A 16309-nucleotide genomic window follows, 5' to 3' on the forward strand; every position below is an offset into this window, starting at 1 on the left:
AGCGCCATGGGGGCGTGCATTATCCTGTTGGAAAACACCCCCAGGAATGCTGTTCATGAATGGCAGGACAACAGGTCAAATCACCAGATGGAGTCAGGGTGCATGGGATAACCACGAGAGTGCTCCTGCTGTCATAGGAAATTGTTCCCCAGACCAGAACTCCCGGTGTAGGTCCAGTGTGTTGACGCCGCATACAGGTGGAATGCAGGCGCCCACCTGGCCTCCTTCTAACAAACACACGGCCATCACTGACACCAAGGCAGAACCTGTTTTCATCGGAAAACACAATGGACTTCCACTCCATCCTCCAATGAGCTCTCATTTGACACCACTGAAGTTGCAGACGGCGGTGGTTTGGGATAAGTGGTATGTACGGCATCTGGCTCGGAGCTGTCCTTCAAGTAGCCGATTTCAAACTATTCGTTGCATCACTGTGGTGCCAACTGCTGCTTGAATCGCTGCTGCAGATGCAGTCTGCTGTGCCACAGCCATACGCCGAATACGGCAGTCATCCCTCTCGGTGGTGCCACGGGGACGTCTGGAGCCCGGTCTTCTTGCGAGCGTACCTTTTTGTGACCACTGCTGCCAGCATGCATGTACAGTGGAGACATTCCTGCCAAGTTGTTCTGCAATAGCACAGAATGAAAATCCACCTTCTTGAAGCCCTATTATATGGCCTCGTTCAACCGCAGTGAGCTGTTGATATTGGCCTCTTCATCGTCGTAAAGGCATTTTTGACCCACTCACAGTCACTCCGTCCAATCTCGCAAGTAACTAACGCTCTCGCACAGTACAGCCCGTGTTTAAAGCAAACACGATGTGCAAACGTCATGTGGCCGCTACTAGCGCCACACTAATGCAATTTGCGGGAAATTTGAATCAACATCATCTTTCAGATGTATAAACATGCCTACCAATGTTTGTTAACCAAGCATAACCCCTTCTTGGTGTTTGGATATTTTTTTTCCGCCAGTGTATTATGAGGATTAGGCACAACTTTAATTTGAATATTGTATAAAAATTAGGCAAGTCCAAAAGTTTTATATTTCTTTGATTGAAATTTACTACTTTAAATCTGATTTTTATACTACGTATGGATATACACATGTGAGTCAGAAATACAAATAAATTTGAATATATTTCTATACTACAGACAAGAAGCTACACTGTCCAGATCCTTGGCTGAATGGTCAGCACACTGGCCTTCGGTTCAGAGGGCCCTGGTTCGATTCCCAGTCAACTGAGGATTTTAACTGCATATGATTAGTTCCACTAGCTCGAGGTCTGGGTGATTGTGTTTGTCTTGACTTTTCTTCATCTATATACAATACACCAAACTACTAACCACCATAGAAATATGCAATAGTGAATACATCCCTTCATATAGGGTTGGTGTCAGGAAGGGCATCCCGCAGTAAGACTAGGACAAATCAACATCTAATGTCAACTGCATCAAATTAGGAACTTGCCAGGAAGAAGAAGACACAACAACCTACACTAGTTTTGGTAATTCCTTAAAATGTACAGTTTTGGAATTGTCTGGTTTTTGGAATTAAGTCCTTCAATTTACCAACACTCCCTTACATACATGCTCACTAAATAGTAATTATAAACTTTTTGTTATTTTTCAGACTTCAGTGGAAGATTTTAATGCTGTAGTCACAAAGACCTTGGTGAAGCAACTGGCAGAGAAATTTCTCACTTGTTGTATGGAAGGTAAACTATCATTCTGCCAGAATGAAAAAGAAAGATATCAAATGAAGATTGCCATGGGAATGTTTATGGAAATAATAACAAAGAATGAATTTCCAGATTTCATCACAACTTATCTCAACGATAATTACATGTTCTGGTCATTTCATAAGCAATGATGTTGACAGTGCTCTAAATCTACACTGCAATGAATGTAAATTTAGGTAGAACAAACTGAACATGTTCACCAAAACATGCATTTAAACAATGGAGAGTTAAAGTGCCTTTATAAACATCCACTGAGCTTAATTTAAACCATCTACTTCCAATTATTAATAACCTTATAGGAGATAAAAATAAAACTGGTTTTAACTCAGTTTATTATAAGGTTTTTCCTAAAAATGTAGTCACCTGTAACTTACAATTATATTTTTCCACAACCATTTACAGTGAGTAAAAGGAAGTTTCTACATCTTACTTTCAAGTGTACCTGTACTTTCTAGTTTATAATAAAAGGAAATGTATTGCCACTCAAAAAAGGAAAGAGTATGTTTTTTGCATTCAATATTTTATCAGACTTAACTACTGTATTATCAAAATATAGGTCACCTTCCATGTAGATACAAACCCTGTGGATAGCCATAACAAACATTATACCTATAGGTTCAGTTGTTTCTGAGAAAAGTGTACCTGCAAGAAACTTATACAATATTATGTGCTCATTCTTTTTTGAGCGACTATATAACAAAAATATGAAGTAGATCAATAATTAGAAAAATTATCATACAAGTGAAATAAAACATTTGAATGAATTATGAAAATAAATGTGTTAGTCACTTGAATATGGAATATTAGTAAATTATACAGCAAATACGTATCCATATACTTCCATGTGCTATATCACTTCATATATTTCACAAATTTGGTGGTTTGCTTTAGTCTGATAATATCTCAATCTTTTTCCCATTCCAGCAACCAGTTTCCAGGTTACTTCAGATTCAAATTTTCCCATTCCTCCAACAACACAGACTTCAATTGTTGCTTGTTCCTTACATCATTCTGTTGTAGTCTTTATTTCAGATCCTCCCATAAATGTTCTGCAGGGTTAATGTCACATGACCAGAGAGGAGCATGGAGTTGTTGTTTTGTATTATAAAGTAACAAGAGCTTCGCATTTGTTGCTGTATGTTAGGAGTCATGATCTTACTGAAAAATGAACAACTCCTGAAGGCTGAGCTTTTAGGAATTGCTGTGAAAATTTTGTTTTAAATTATTCTAATCCTGTCACCAGTCCATATTTCCTTCCATGAAGACCAAGTTTCCTAAATTAGCAGTACTCATGCAGCCCCATAAACAAACACTATATCCACCATGCTTGACTGTTGGAGCCAGATTCTGGCTCTGCAACTGTTGACTCAGTATCTGCCACTGTTTTCTATAAATTTTCTTTCTTTTCACCTGTCTAGAACATACTGCACAGATAGTAAATAATTTTGTATCCTCATCCTGAGGTAGTGCAGCTCTTTCCAGGCACTCTTCCAATGGAGTTGAGCTGCCACATATCAGTCCTCCTGCCATTCTTAAATCTCTGGCAGTAACGGGAGTCAAACTCGTGCCACCAAAGACAGCAGCTAATAGTGCTAACCATTACACTACAGAGGTAGACACTGCACAGATGAGGCTGGTTTTTTGATATTTTCAGCTATTTTTCTAATGGATAACTCTTTCTTCACATTTGCACTATTAACTCTCTAACAGAAATTGGTGTTTCCATTTCACAAAATCTTTAGCACTCTACAGGATCTTTCACAGAATGGTGAAGATTATGTTATAGGTGGAAGACATATATGTCTCTGCACTGACCACAGAATGGATATTGACAATGTAGCAAACAAATTTAATGCAAATAGCTCTGTATACATGCGTGCGTGTGTGTGCATGTGCAAAGAATTACCTGACTGTCAACTACTGTTGAGCAACACTGTGTCGTATTTACATGTGCAGAGAAAGAGAGATTTTCACAATTGTATTAAATATAGATTGCATACACACTGTAATTGTTATAAGGACAGTAACAATCTTACATAATGTATCTCTACTGCATGTTTCATAAATCTAGATTTCATGGAAACTGGTGTATGGAGACATTTTTGACGTAACAACATTTTCACCTGAAGGGATCTACAATAAAAACCTGATTATCCATCCCTCGATTGACCATTCTGCGGATTATCCATCGCCAAAAAAAATCTTGATTTTTTTAAAAGCAATGTACAGTCGTTCCAAAACTGAATGATGTCAATAAAAATAACAATAATAATATTATTGGTTTTATGTCCCACTAACCACTTTGATGGTTTTTGGAGATGTCAAGGTGCCAACATTTTGTCTTGCAGGAGTTCTTTTGCATGCCAGTAAATCTACTGATATGAGGCTGATGTATTTGAGCACCTTCAAATATCAGTGGACTAAGCTAGGATCGAACCTACCAAGTTGGGGTCACAAGGCCATCGCCTCAACCATCTGAGCCACTCAGCCCGGCTCTTGACGTTAAGGTATCTTAATACAGTATTCCGTTTGGAGCAACTGAGCATTGACTCTCCGACTCCTGACTCCATGATCGTAACGTACAGTAACTACTGTACGTACACGCACGTAGACCGGCGATCGTAATTGGAGACGTGACTTCATACATTTTTTTACCATGTAATTTTATGTTGTGTAAAATTATTTAACTTTTAACTGTTACGAAAAAAGAGGGATGCTATACAAATTCAACAGTCAAAAACTTTATTATCCATTCCATTGAGTACGGTATGCTGGTCATTTCTACTTCAGAATGATACCTACAACTTATTTGGTAGCATGTAACATCTCCGAGTCCCGCACGTAGATCATATCATTCTCTGTCAAGGTTAAATATTTTCACCACAGGCTACTGCATCATAAATATTTCACAATGCACAGGAATCAGAAACCAGCCTAGTAGTCCATCATAGTCAACCTTCGCTATTAGTAGATAGGTATGCCACATTCTGTACTGTAGTGCAAAGTAATGAAATGTGAGAGTGACTGATGAAGTTGAACATTTATTTTCCGTTCTAACAGCCGAGAAATGTCGAGATTGAAATCTGCAGTAAAAAGAAAACGTGTAGTTTTAACCATATAAAATAAAGTTAATATAATCAAACGGTTAAAGAAAGTGAACTAGTCTCAAATTTAGCATCAGAGTTCGGTGTGAAGAATAAAGACAAAGTGTTGCAGTTTGCGACAAGTTCTGGCAGTTCACATAGACTCACTAAAAGGAAAACAATGAAAGCATCATCTTTAAAAGAACTGGATGCTGCGTTATTCACGTGGTTTCAGCAAAAGAGAGGCGAAGTTGTACCTATTAGTGCTCCTATGATAACAAGCCAGGCACAAATTTTTCACAAAAAGATGGGGCTCTCAGGGTCCTCAGCAGCATCCAATGGTTGGCTACAGAGATTTAAGGACAGACATGGCATTCGAGAATTAAGCATCAAATGAGAAAAACTAAGTGGTGACAGCAGTGCAGCAGAAAACTTTAAATACGAGTTTAAGCACATAATTGAGAGATACAGTTTTGTTCCAAGTCAAGTGTACAATGCCGATGAAACTGGACTTTATTGGAAGTGCTTACCCAGTAAAGCACTAGCAACTGTTGAAGAGAAATCAGCTCCTGGTCACAAATCTAGTAAAGAGCGTGTTACCATCTTGTGTTGTGCGAACGCTAGTGGCAACCATAAATTAAAATTAGCTGTTGTTGGTAAAGCAAAAAATCTGCATTCTTTCAAAGGAACAGTGATGAAATATTTCCCAGTAGATTATTGTCACAACAAATCTGCATGGATGAGACACGATATTTTCAGGACTTGGTTCCATAATAAGTTTGTTCTGCGGGTTCGAGATTTCTTGGCATCCAAAGGCTTGCCATTAAAGGTCGCCTTTCTCTTGATAATGCACCCTCTCACCCTGTTGATACAGAGTTGAAATCAGAGGATGGAAACATTTTTGTTTCCTATTTGCCACCTAATATAACTTTATTAATTCAGCCGATGGACCAAGGCGTCATCGCAACCTTTAAGGCGTATTATAAGTGGGAATTGCTAGACCTCTTACTTTCCGAAGAAACGTCAATGGTTGAGTTCTGAAAAATACTCAGTCTTATAGAAGCGCTTTATCTTGCCCAGAAATCATTGGATCTAGTAACTGCTCAGAACATCACTCGATCGTGGAGAAAATTATATGTTGATGTCGAAGAGCTCGCCGACGATTTTCATTCTTGTAATTAGAAAGCTCAGAATGGGCATAAAGAAGAAAATAAGTTGTAGGAGAGTGCAAAAAAAAAAGTAATTGATTTTTTTTAAACAGCTTAAATAACACCAGGTGAATTAATTATGGTCTGCTGGTAATTTAGGTTAATATTTAGTATGTATTGTTGTAATTTTGACTACATTTTGGTTTTAAAGAGGGTTTAATGCACGCATTTTAAGGTTATACGGTATGTATTTTATGTACTTTAAGGTCCATTAAAATTAGTAGTATGGATTATCAGTTTTTTTTAAATTAACTGTTTACCCCTTCCCAGGCATTAGAATGGATAATCAAGGTTTTTTTACTGTATGTACTGAAACACTGGTCAACAAAAAACAGACCTCACTGTAACAGTCTACTGCTCTGTGACTATAAACCACAAAGAAATTATTCTCATGTTGTTGCTTAGCTACTGTCCTTAACTCAATGTCCTCATTAGAAACACTCCCTACTGGGCAAGTTGGCTGAGCAGTTAGAGGTGCGCGGCTGTGAGCTTGATTCTGGCAGATAGTGGGTTCAAATCCCACTGTCGGCAGCCCTGAAGATGGTTTTCCATGGTTGTACCTTAATTTAGGCTACGGCCGCTTCCTTCCAACTTGTAGGCCATTCCTATCCCATCGTCGCCATAAGACCTATCTGTGTCGGTGTGACGTAAAGCCACTAGCAAAAGAAAAAAAAAAGAAACACTCCCATTCACTACCCTTCTTTGCAGGCATGGGGTGACATGGCGCTTGTTATGCATCGTTTGAGTTCTTGTTCAATATGGTTTAGCTCACTGTTGCTAGCTGATTTGTTTGATTTATTTCAGGAATCATTTTAAAGTTTCACAAGTGGTGTTAACATATTACTTGTGACAATACTGTATTATTAATTCCTCAGGAAATTTGAATTTTGAGACTTTGCCTTCATTCCTATTGTATACAGTACATATCATTGAGATGTCAAAATGTAGATAGACTTCATCAAGTCAAACATGATGGTGAAATAATCAGCAAGATTTCTCCTTCCATTCAAGAGATATGCACCAAACAAAATCATCATAGTATATCCAATGCTGATATGACATCATCTGCAATGCCATCTTGTGACATGCTTCCCTTGTCCAGTGTGGCCACAGTGATAAAAAAGCTGTGTTTTATTCAGTTGATTCTGTGACTTACATATAAATTTGTTACATATGATTCATGCATTTAATTTCACTAGCCTTGGCATGTAGACGTCATGCCTAAAACTTGCGGCCATGTCATATACAAAGCTTACGCTATGTTTTTACTCACTGTAGGTACCTCCAAAACTAATTCAGTATCATATCAGCTTGGACTTGGACTACCATGGGTTGTGTCAGATTGATAATAGAAAAAGTTTCCTGAGGTGCAGGCTGTTGTAGGTTTGACCCCAGCTCAGTGCAGTGGTATTTGAAGGTGCCCAAATACGTTAGTCTTGCGTCTGTAGATTTATTATCACGTAAAAGAACTCCTGCAGGAGAAAATTCTAGCACCTCAGCATCTCTGAAAGACATAAAAGTAGGTAGTGGGATGTAAAACAAATAATGTTCTTATTTGAAGGCTGGTAGTATGTTGGAAGCCATAAAATGTTTCAAACAAGTTAATCATTTCAAGAAGAAGAAACTGAACAGGTAAACAAAGCCTGATGTCCATACTAAAAAGTAAAAAAAGCCAGGATGCCAGAGCAGGGAATAGCAAGGGAAAACAGCAACCAACCAGCAGTCACCAGCTTTCACTGCAGACTAACCAGAGCCAACACTCTCAGCCCAAAGAAATACCTGACCATACACATACATCTTATCACTGTTATATAGGGGTGTTCCTAAACATGTGAGAAGTAATTGGGAGATCGATGGTACTCCCCACTGGTGTAGCCAGGGGGAGGGGTGTCAGCCCTCCCCCCAAATGTTTCCTGAAACTAGAGCGAGGATCAGCTGTTGTTTTACGTACGGTATGAACAACTTAAAAAGTTACGCTAGAATGTTAAATTAACATAGCGATAAAGAATCTACTAGTGAGGCTCAGTAGGGCCATACATAATTCTCCATATTTGTACTGCTTGAATGAAAGAAAAACACTCAGGATTGTGATGCACAGGGATATTTCCCTGTAGAGGCCTCAGTATTGGGAATATAACCGTGCGTTGACAAATGTCAAGAGATGAGGAAGAGGGCAATTAGCAAGGGATCGTTCAGTAGGGGGCCAGAATGCGACCACCAAGATAACGGGGGCTATGGCCAGAAACAGTTGCAAGTTTACAACATCGTGTCAGCTTTTGTACATCGGTTCCAGGAAACGACAACGTCCTAGGGATCCTAGGGTTCTACCGTGGTTGAGAGATGTGCTGTGTTTAAGTTGCAGTTGAAGACTGTAACAGGATTGTGCACTGCACATTAGTTCCTCATTTTGTGCCATATTGCCCCCTTTTTCCCTGGCTGACTCAACCGGTGAGCGAAGAGATCCCAAGGGGGAATGTTCACTCACTGGCTGACCTTTTATTAGAGGCATTTAAAAGGGATAGGATTGATGACCATACTAAAGAACAAATTCAAACAATATTTCTGACATTTATTCCATAAGCACTCATAAAAAAATCACAAAATATTCTTGCTGTTTACACAATAACATTTTCACGGTGTTAATTTTTCTTTGATCAGACTGTACAACAAAACTAATCTTCATCCGCGTAGGTAAAAGGTTTACATAAAATCAGCTTCATGGTCCGTATCGCACTTCAATAGATTCACAATTAAGTATTTATTTATTTTCCACCTAGTCGATACAATGATTGCTTAAGGCAACTTTTAATGGTCAAAAGTGGTACATGTTTCGTATATTATCAACATCTTCAGCCACATAACACTGTTTAGATGAAAAATATATAAAATTGACAAAGTAATGCTTTAGAGGAAGTGTCCTTAAAATTAACATAAGATTGACAAGATTAAAACAAACAAATAACTCAAGAGAAAATATATAAATTATTTCTACAATAGAAAGCAGTCGTCAAGGAAACACTTGTACAATATTCCATAGAGAAATTGTCCTAATAAATATTCTTTTCTTAATAATTCATGAAAAAAGATCAATTTATAAATTATAAATTATACAATTTATAAGTAATTATCGAAATGAAGAAATCCTGATATCACAGTGCGGCTCTTATTATTAACGTAGATGAAAATATAACTAATTCCTAGTTGTCAAATCTTATTAAGCCTGCTTTCCTTTGGAACAGTAACTCCTGTCATTCTTTCACAGTTTTGCGCCGGGTGTAATATTGATGATGCGTTCTTCCTTGCTCTTGCACCTGAGGAGGTGGAGGAGCGGGGGATATAGGTGTGTCAAGAACTTCCTTGCTGTCACCTATAGCTTCAACTGAGGAGGAATAAGTTGTAGGGCTATCTGTAGGAGGAGAAATTCCAATTCTTTTTTCGTGATCCTTCTCAAGCATTTTCAAATATACTAGAATTTGATAATATAATGGATTCTTATATTCTACAGCCTCATTAAGGTTATCATTTTTCTTTACAAGTTGGTCTAGATGAATGTACAGGTCTTCATATGTGTTCATTAAGCTGCCCTTTTTTAACTTTTTTATGATGGTCAGGTCTTGTTCTATGTTGGTAAATTTATGACCTGTGGCAGTCATGTGTGATCCCATTGCTGAGAATCTTCTATGTTTTTCAGCATTCACATGTTCCAAATATCTAACTTTAAAATTGCGGCCAGATTGTCCTATGTATGTATTCTTACATTCAAAGCATGTGAGTTTATATATACCGGAATCAAAAAATTTATCTTTTTCCGAGAGATTTATTGTATCATGGTTGAAAATACTATGTTTCATGTTGTTATTGGTGGAAAATGCAATTTTGAAATTTTTTCTCTTAAATAAATTTGTTATTACATGAATGTTTGGATTATTATATGTGAACTTGATATATTTTTCAGTTTTACTAGGTTCGACTGCTAATTTAGATTGTTGCTTCTCCGAAAATTTATTAATTATTTTATCAATCATGTTATTGTTGAAACCATTCAAGAGGGCTTGTTGTCGGATAAACAACAGTTCTTTATTCCTTTCAGATTTGGATAAAGGAATACTAAACGCTCTGTTAACGTAACTACAATATGCTGATCTTTTCTGTGCCTCAGGGTGTAACGAGTTGTTCTTGATAGTGGTCAGTGTGAAAGTGGATTTTCTGTGTATTTTGAAAGAAAATCCTTTTTCTTCTCTTGTTGTGACTATGTCCAGAAAATTCAGTGATTTTTCAACTTCTTCTTCTAAAGTGAATTTTATATTGGAATCCAAATTATTCAATATATTTAAAACTTTATTGCTATCGGTGAGTCTGTTATTTATTATAGCGTAAACATCGTCCACATAACGTGTCCAAAAATCCAAACCCTCTATTTGATTAATAATTTTCATGTGTTCCAAATAGTCTAAGTATATATTAGCCAATATTCCTGATGCTGGGGCTCCCATTGAGAGTCCTTTTTGTCGGTAAATTTTATTATTAAACGTAAAATAATTTTGATTTAACACGAATTTTAAAACATTAATAAAATCTTCAATTTCTGGTATGCTTACTAATTTGTTCTTCGTTAAATTCTTCTTAATGATTCTGATAGTGTCTTCTATTGGAATGTTTGTATACATGTTGGTTATGTCAAACGAACATGTCGTGTGAGATGATCCAAGTTTAAAATCTTTAACTAGATTGCAAAAATCCACTGAGTTTTTGATAGGTGTTTTACAATGAAATACGTATTTACTTGATAAGGAAATTCTTGACACACCTATATCCCCCGCTCCTCCACCTCCTCAGGTGCAAGAGCAAGGAAGAACGCATCATCAATATTACACCCGGCGCAAAACTGTGAAAGAATGACAGGAGTTACTGTTCCAAAGGAAAGCAGGCTTAATAAGATTTGACAACTAGGAATTAGTTATATTTTCATCTACGTTAATAATAAGAGCCGCACTGTGATATCAGGATTTCTTCATTTCGATAATTACTTATAAATTGTATAATTTATAATTTATAAATTGATCTTTTTTCATGAATTATTAAGAAAAGAATATTTATTAGGACAATTTCTCTATGGAATATTGTACAAGTGTTTCCTTGACGACTGCTTTCTATTGTAGAAATAATTTATATATTTTCTCTTGAGTTATTTGTTTGTTTTAATCTTGTCAATCTTATGTTAATTTTAAGGACACTTCCTCTAAAGCATTACTTTGTCAATTTTATATATTTTTCATCTAAACAGTGTTATGTGGCTGAAGATGTTGATAATATACGAAACATGTACCACTTTTGACCATTAAAAATTGCCTTAAGCAATCATTGTATCGACTAGGTGGAAAATAAATAAATACTTAATTGTGAATCTAGGTAAAAGGTTACGTTCCGAAAGGTCAACAAACCAAAAATTAGGCCTCCAGTGGCTTTAAAAATCAAATTAAATGATTGTGAGCCTTTTCTAACTTGTACTGACATTTACAGTGTAACTGGCAAAAAAACCTTCTCATTCTCAATGACAAAAATAAAATCAAAATTCCACTTAACCACGTAGTAAATAGCTTATTGACACCTCAATTAACAATTATTTACATTTTTCAAAATAGGTATTGTTAACTCCTCCAACTGATTAAAGTATTTCTTACAATCATGTGTCCTACTTTAATTGCTCAATTAATTATTTCTAACACTCCTGTTTAATTCTGTTCTCAAATTCCTTCATTGTATTTTTATTTCAGTAATCACACGATCGTGTTATCAAATTAACATGAATTAATTCATTCCAATTATTTACCTATTAGTCATGGCTCATTTAATTACTGAATTAATTAATTAATTAATAATTATCTACTTTATTTGTTAAGTATTTCAACTTTGCTGATCATTGAGTATTTAATCTTTAATTGTTTTAAATCTTTGCTTTTGCCTTTAAACTACATGACCTCATTCATCTGAATTAAATCCAAAAAGAAAACCTATATCTTGTCGTTAAGCTAACGTCATTCGTTGTTAAACACTTACTCAGAAACAACAAATTGACAAAAGACAATGTTGAAATAATCTGGATCATTGTGATGAGCACATGACCAGATTAAAGCACAACGTTCACAATTAATATCAGAAAATACATCACTAGCTATCACATTCACACAAATCATTCATACATGGTTATAGGAAAATTTATATACATTATTTACAGTCAAATACAGGGCATATTTTTATTGGTGCATGATTTTTACTCATGGTCAGGTCAGTGGAATCAAATGGGTGAACTTAGGTTCGTTAAAACATGTTCGACTTAACATGTGGTACGTGATTGAATTAGAGTGATCACTTTCAGAGGAGATGTAACAGAAAACAATCACTACCATTGGGTGGGTCATCTCAAGTCGCTAACACATGGTCGGTAAGCCTCAATTAATTTATTATTACACATAAGAAATGTGCCCAAAACATGCTCCAAATTACACTAACATGCTGTGTTCCCAAGACACAAGCTTCAAAATCATTATAATTCTATTCCACGGGATTACCAATATTCCAGGCAAATTCATAGAGTAGAGCACTCAAAATATCATTTCCAAGACTAATCCATCACTATTTATTGCTTATGACTATTAAATTAATGTTTAACTGATCTCGTTATTTGACATTATTATTAATGATTATTAAATCTATCAACAATCTTGGAATTAATCTGAAAAATCAGATGACACAATCCTAATTAAGCAATGGATGATTTTCGACAGTGATTTCAACCTGTTTGTTACTGTTACTAAACAATATTTTGTAAACTATGAGGTACATAACCACACCATGTACTACTATTGTTCATTTCCGTCTGCATCATTTGTTTTTTCATTCCTTTGTTTTCTTAGGTTAACACAGTTTTTAGTTTCAATTATTATTTTAAAGTTAACCCCTTTTCACTGAATTTTGTCGCAGTGAGTTGTTTTTTGCTCCGCATATTGATGTAAATATTGTATATTTGTGCTAATTTTGTTTCTGTCTAGGCTCTCTTTTGTTTGTTTTTTCATCTGCTCCTTCATTATGTTTTTTAGCATTTTTTCAACTTATATTATGTAAATTATTTCAAATCTCCCCTCATTTTTCACTGAAGATGGCTCAAACGAGCTGAAACGTGTTTGAATTTGTTTACTCCGTCTAATGACGGAATATTTATTGTATTGAATTAGGAGGATACTCTCATTTTTCACCTTTGTAAAGTGAAAACCGTCAATATGGAATGATTCTAATATCTTGTAAATTGTGTAATTTGTTTAAGAGGCAATTGATCAGAATCAGTCAGAAATCAATTAACTTTTTGAACATATTTATTTTAATAAGATCCAAAAACAAGAGACACACAATTATTTATAGAATTCTCAGTCACATTCTTCATTCACATACAATTTAACCAGGTATATAGCATGCTCATTTCCAAAGTAACCAAGAGTGAAAAAAAAAGTGACACTATTTTCTCGACACACAGGCAAAATAAAAGTATAAAATGGCTCACTAACATGAAGGACAGCAAAATTAGTAACAAAGGAGCTGAATAATGGCAATATTGCACACAAACTGGCAGGTTGTCACCTTATTTCCCATCAAGTTTAACATGTCAGTAGCAACCCAAAACACTGCCCTTACCTTCCATAAACACCAATTATTCATTTGAGTCAATGGCATTTTAATTCATACAATACTTAGGCCTACAATTTACAATGTGATACCTGGTTGAGTAGCATACACAAACAATGTCTTGAAATGGATATTAAATGAGAAATGAAAACATTTAATTACAGTACCTTTCTTTCTTACCCATACTCTTTCAGAATGACTCCCCTATGTTCATGCTCATTTAAGAAAATAATTACATACATTTAAACTGGTAACCTCAAATCAGATATAACAAACGTCACATATACTTTAAATAACAATATCTTTCTCATTATTTGCCGGCCCCGTGGTGTAGGGGTAGCATGCCTGCCTCTTATCCAGAGGCCCCGGGTTCGATTTCCAGCCAGGCCAGGAATTTTTACCTGGACCTGAGGGCTGGTTCGAGGTCCACTCAGCCTATGTGATTAGAATTGAGGAGCTATCTGATGGTGAGATAGCAGCCCTGGTCTAGAAAGCCAAGAATAACGGCCGAGAGGATTTGTCGTGCTGACCAACAACACCTCGTAATCTGCAGGCCTTCGGAATGAGCAGCGGTCGCTTGGTAGGCCAAGGCCCTTCAAGGGCTGTAGTGCCATTGGGGGGGTGGGGGGTTTCTCATTATTTACAAAATTACATTACCAGATAGATTAACCCTCCGTTAATTGTGCTTGGTCTCTCAGACTGAATGGCAAGGTTATTCCATTTTAAATATCGTCCACCTACAGCAAGTGCAAGTGTTATATATTCATGTATCTACCTGCAACAGTTGCATGAACATCCATTTCATTTCATCATTGTAAATGTTCTCTGTGTTCGGAGTTATTAAGCATTTTGGTGTGAGAGACTGAGGTCACTAAATTGCATTCTATTGTTTGCATTCGTTGCAGTATTAAAGTTTTGCAAGCAACTACTGTAAGTAAGCTTATAGTTTTTCAAGATTGGTTCTCTCCCTACATATCACATGTTTATAAACAAATAGAAATCAACTAAAAATGAGTTTGACAAATTATTAGGTCTTTTCATTTCTAAAATTTCTAATGTAACTATCTTTATGGATATAACTACCATTCTAACAAGTGAGAGAAAATATAACTAATATAACTAATATAATATAACTTGTTCTCTTGGATTTTGGGTTCTAAATTGAGTATGTGAACATATAAATGTGTATAATTCAGTCTCCTATAAACATTGCCCAAAAAATCAAAATACATTCAGTCTGAGAGACTGAAGTCAGTTTTTTATACATATCTATATATATAAAATAGCTTGTCCTGACTGACTGACTGATTCATCATCGCCGAGCCAAAACTACTGGACATAATGAAATAAAATTTTGGGGATACATTCATATTAAGATGTAGGTGCTCGCTAAGAGAGGATTTTTGGATATTCCGTTGCTAAGGGGGTGAAAAGGGGGGGTGAAATTTTAAAATGAGTGCACTTATATCTCAAAACTTTAAAAGTTTACAAATGTAAATATTGGTATTTAGAATCTTCTTTGAAAATAAGGAAACACGTATTTTTTTGTTTTCAGAAAATCCCAATAGGACGGGTGAAGAAGGGTGAAAAATGGGTTGAGTGCCTTTAATCAGGATACCGGTACTTATATCTCAGAAACAGAAGATATTACAGACCTGAAAATTGGTACTTTTGATCTCTTTTAAAAATAAAGAAACATGTATTTTTTTGTTTTAGGAAAATCTAATTAATGGGAGGGTGAAAAGGGGGTGAATTTTTAAAATGAGTGAATCTATATCTCCAAACTTTTAAAGTTTGCAGATGTAAAAATGGGTATTTAGAATCTTCATTAAACATAAAGGAACACGTATTTTTTTGTTTTCGGAAAATCACAATAGGAGGGGTGAAAAGGGGTGAAAAAGGGGTTGAATGCCTTTGATAAGGCTACTTATATTTCAGAAACTGAAGATATTACAGACCTGAAAATTGGTGTTTGGGATCTCCTTTAAAAATAAAGAAACACGTATTTTTTGTTTTTGGATAATCCAACTAATGGGGAGTGAAAGGGGGTGATTTTTAAAATGAGTGTATCTATATCTCAAAACTGTTACAGTTTATAGATGTAAAAATTGGTATTTAGAATCTACTTTAAAAATAAAGAAACACGTATTCTTTTGTTTTCGGAAAATCCCAATAGGAAGGGTGTAAAAGGGTGAATAATGGGTTGAATGCCTTTAATGAGGCTACTTATATTTCAGAACCTGAAGATATTACAGACCCGAAAATTGGTATTTGGGATCAACTTTAAATGTAAAGAAACAGGTATTTTTTCGTTTTTGGAAAATCCAAATATTGAGGGGTGAAAAGGGGGGTGAATTTTTTAAAATGAATGTGTCTACATCTTAAAAATTTTAAAATTTACAGATGTAAAAATTGGTAGTTAGAATCTCCTCTAAAAATAAAGGAACACGTATTTTTTTTTTTTCTGTAAATCCCAATAGGAGGGGTGTAAAAGGGTGAAAAATGGGTTGAATGCCTTTAATGAGGATACATATATCTCAGAAACGGAAGATATTACAGAACTGAAAATTTGTATATGGGATCTCCTTTAAAAATAAAGAA

At 35.6% G+C, this 16309-nt stretch overlaps 1 protein-coding gene across 5 annotated transcripts in view; it reads left to right on the forward strand.

The window, feature by feature from the left end:
* The window catches only part of LOC136866118 (malate synthase), a 70257-nt gene extending 66269 nt beyond the window's left edge, over positions 1–3988 (forward strand). For all 5 annotated transcript variants that reach the window (XM_067142799.2, XM_067142803.2, XM_067142801.2 and 2 more), the window contains one exon: positions 1632–3988. In XM_067142799.2, the coding sequence (XP_066998900.2) occupies positions 1632–1871 (240 nt within the window). In that variant the 3' untranslated portion in view covers positions 1872–3988. The remainder of the gene's footprint in view (positions 1–1631) is intronic.
* The last annotated feature ends 12321 nt before the right edge of the window (positions 3989–16309 follow it).

Source organism: Anabrus simplex, chromosome 3 (genome assembly GCF_040414725.1).
Source record: "Anabrus simplex isolate iqAnaSimp1 chromosome 3, ASM4041472v1, whole genome shotgun sequence".
NCBI lineage: Eukaryota > Metazoa > Arthropoda > Insecta > Orthoptera > Tettigoniidae > Anabrus > Anabrus simplex.